At 55.9% G+C, this 3,243-nt stretch overlaps 1 protein-coding gene across 1 annotated transcript in view; it reads left to right on the top strand.

Annotated features, from left to right (window-relative positions):
• The window catches only part of LOC103769874 (talin-1), a gene marked incomplete at both ends in the record, with an annotated part of 9,163 nt that overhangs the window by 1,486 nt on the left and 4,434 nt on the right, over positions 1-3,243 (top strand). Inside the window, 7 exons of the mRNA XM_008937114.1 lie at positions 9-155; positions 622-788; positions 1,048-1,231; positions 1,476-1,601; positions 1,910-2,026; positions 2,103-2,288; positions 2,397-2,504. Of these exons, the coding sequence (XP_008935362.1) occupies positions 9-155; positions 622-788; positions 1,048-1,231; positions 1,476-1,601; positions 1,910-2,026; positions 2,103-2,288; positions 2,397-2,504 (1,035 nt within the window). The remainder of the gene's footprint in view (positions 1-8; positions 156-621; positions 789-1,047; positions 1,232-1,475; positions 1,602-1,909; positions 2,027-2,102; positions 2,289-2,396; positions 2,505-3,243) is intronic.

Raw genomic sequence — 3,243 nt, 5'->3', positions numbered from 1 at the left:
CGCTCCAGATCGGCTCCAACATCAAACGCCGGGTGCAGGAGCTGGGTCACGGCTGTGCTGCCCTGGTCACCAAGGCTGGAGCCCTGCAGTGCAGCCCCAGTGATGTCTACACCAAGAAGGAGCTGATAGAGAGTGCACGCAAGGTTTCTGAGAAGGTGAGAGCCTGGAGAGAGGCAACAGCATGGCAAGATGGGTGGGCTGTTGGATTGAGGAGAAACAAAAGCAAAACATTGTTCGTGGTGTTTGGCACATGCCTGCACACTCTGGGCCTCCTGCAGATCCTTTCTTCCCATAGGAAACTTATTCTCCTATGAGTGCTTGTTGAAGTACAGAAGGTGAGTTTAGCAGCTAAAGACAAGAGCTGAAATGTTCTGATGCCCATCATGCAGTGCTTATTCATTTGGAAACTGGCATTGTCCAGTGTCTGCTAGCCTCCCAAACACAATAGTTACAGGGTAAAAATAACTAAATAGAAGCTAAGAAGGGGTGTCCAGACCGCACAATTCCAGGTTCCTCTCCTTGCTGTAAAGCGGCTCCATGCTGGGAGGTGTCAGATGATGTGTGCAGTGAGGGTTGCCTGAACCTGCTTTGCTCTCCAGTCACCTCACTTGTACCCCGCAGGTGTCTCACGTGCTGGCAGCCCTGCAGGCTGGGAACCGTGGGACACAAGCCTGCATCACAGCAGCCAGTGCTGTCTCTGGCATCATTGCTGACCTCGACACCACCATCATGTTTGCTACAGCAGGAACCCTCAACCGGGAGAACTCGGAGACCTTTGCTGACCACAGGTAACTGGGCACCTTGTCCAGAACCAGGGGGGGTGGTTCTGCTCAACCAGGGATGGGGGCTCGGTCTGTGTCCCATGGTCTCCTGTCTTTCTGAGCTGCAGACCAGCTTGCAAGGAGAGCTGCAAGTTCAGGTCATGCGGACTCTGTTTCACCTCCATCTTGTACATATGGAAAACATGGTCCACAGTCTCTCTACACCCCAGGGATCGTGTGTGTGTGCAGAGGCATGGGTCCTCTCTGACTCCCTTCTTCTTCCCAGGGAGGGTATCTTGAAGACAGCCAAGGCACTGGTGGAGGACACCAAGGTGCTGGTGCAGAACGCCACAGCCAGCCAGGAGAAGCTGGCTCAGGCTGCCCAGTCCTCGGTGTCCACCATCACCCGCCTGGCAGAAGTGGTGAAACTGGGTGCCGCCAGCCTGGGATCTGAAGACCCGGAGACTCAGGTGGGTTGGGAGGTGTGGGGTGAACAGAGCTGGCTCGTAGCTTGCTTGGAGGAGCTGAGGTTGAAGGTGTTGTGCGGTGCTCTGGGCTGGACTCCGCATGTCATGGAGAGGGCTAGCAGGGCTTTGGCTTCTTATGGCTGTGCTGTGTATACATGTAGACTTGTGTGGCCTGGGGTGCCCAGATTTCCTATTGCTGGGCCACATGGCTGTAGCCAAGCCATTGTTCTGGTTTTGCTCTCCCCAGGTGGTCCTGATCAATGCTGTGAAAGATGTGGCCAAGGCACTTGGGGATCTGATAGGTGCCACCAAAGCAGCCGCTGGCAAAGCTGGGGATGATCCTGCTGTCTACCAGCTGAAGAACTCTGCAAAGGTCTGAGCTGGGTGCAATGGGACGGAATGGATGGGGCAGGGGTGGCTGGAGAAAGAACAGGTTGGCTTCTCTGCCTGTCTAGGGGCAAGAGGACAACTGCGGGGCAGTCAGAGTAAGGGGGTTGAGGAAAGGGCACATAAAAGGTGGAGCACAACATGCAGAGAAGGAAGAGGGAGAACAAGATGAGGAGGTGTGAGTGGAGCATGGGGACAGGGCCATTTTGTGCCAAACCACAGGAGGGGGGCAGGTTCCAGCAGCAGCCCAGAACTTGGGTGGAGCCTCACCTGTCTCTCTTGTCCCTTCCACAGGTGATGGTGACAAATGTCACATCCTTGCTGAAGACAGTGAAGGCCGTGGAGGACGAGGCCACGAAGGGGACGCGGGCGCTAGAGGCCACAATAGAGCACATACGCCAAGAGCTGGCAGTAAGTGCAGCCACGGTGCCGCCGCTGCCGCCCCGCTCGCCGCTGCACGGCCTCACCGCCACCTCTCGCCCCGCAGGTCTTCTCCTCCCCAGTGCCTCCTGCCAAGGTCTCCACCCCAGAGGACTTCATTCGTATGACGAAAGGCATCACAATGGCCACGGCCAAAGCGGTGGCCGCTGGGAACTCGTGTCGGCAGGAGGATGTCATCGCCACGGCCAACCTGAGCCGCCGCGCCATCGCGGATATGCTGCGTGCCTGCAAGGTGGGGCGGGCAGGGCACGTGGATCTAGCACGGATTTGTGGGTGGCTGTGGGTGCCAGCAGGCATGGTGCTGGGTGTGAATCCGGGTTTCCCTGTCTCTGGGTTTCAGGAAGCTGCCTACCACCCAGAAGTGAGCGGGGATGTGCGGCAGCGGGCGCTGCGCTTTGGCAAAGAGTGTGCTGATGGCTATCTGGAGCTGCTGGAGCACGTCCTGGTGGTGAGTGTTCTTGCTCTGTATCCCAGGGGGGGCAGAGGCTTCCCATGGGTGCCAGAGTGGTCCTCAAATCCCCTTGGTTCTCTGGGCACTGCATCTTCTCTCACTGAGGTCTTTGCACAACCCCCTTCACTGCCTGTGCAGGCACAGCTTGTGTCCGACCCCCTGCGGTGGAAAGGTGTCAGAGAGGAACAGGCTATGAAGAAAGGTGTTTGGCTAACAGATTGAGATTAACTGGATGTAAAAAGATAGAGGCTGGGAATTCAACAACATGGGAGCAAAATCCTTCATCAAATTCCCGTGAAAGTGGTGGGAGTGAGAGACTGCAGGCAGTGTGCAAACAGGGCTCGTTAAGCTCAGAGGAGAGTGGGAAGTGGGCACGGCCCACAGTCCCTGATGTGATGACTGCAGGCACCAGCTGCACTTTGTCAATCTTACCTTACTCAATTTGAGTCCTCACAGGGACTTCAGCTGGCTGCTTTAATTAGCTGTCCTACAAGATAAGCATAGTTCACAAGAACCAAAGTAAAACCAGAGAGCAATAGAACAATAGCAGGGTCCGTTCAGAGTTTCAAATTACTGGCAAGATTTTAAAGGAGAGTGAGGGGTGCTGGAGGGATGTGCAGACCCAGCAGTTTTCAGAGCTGTGAGAGCCTTCCAGATGGGAGCAGGTCAGAGATTGAGGGCGAGTCAGCTCTGTGGCAAGGTTTCACTAAGCTGGTTAGAAGGGCTTTGTGACAGT

Source organism: Merops nubicus, unplaced genomic scaffold (genome assembly GCF_000691845.1).
Source record: "Merops nubicus isolate BGI_N331 unplaced genomic scaffold, ASM69184v1 scaffold24703, whole genome shotgun sequence".
In the NCBI taxonomy this organism is placed as follows: domain Eukaryota; kingdom Metazoa; phylum Chordata; class Aves; order Coraciiformes; family Meropidae; genus Merops; species Merops nubicus.
Note: the sequence above shows the minus strand (reverse complement) of the source record. Positions and strands in the feature narration are given on the sequence as shown.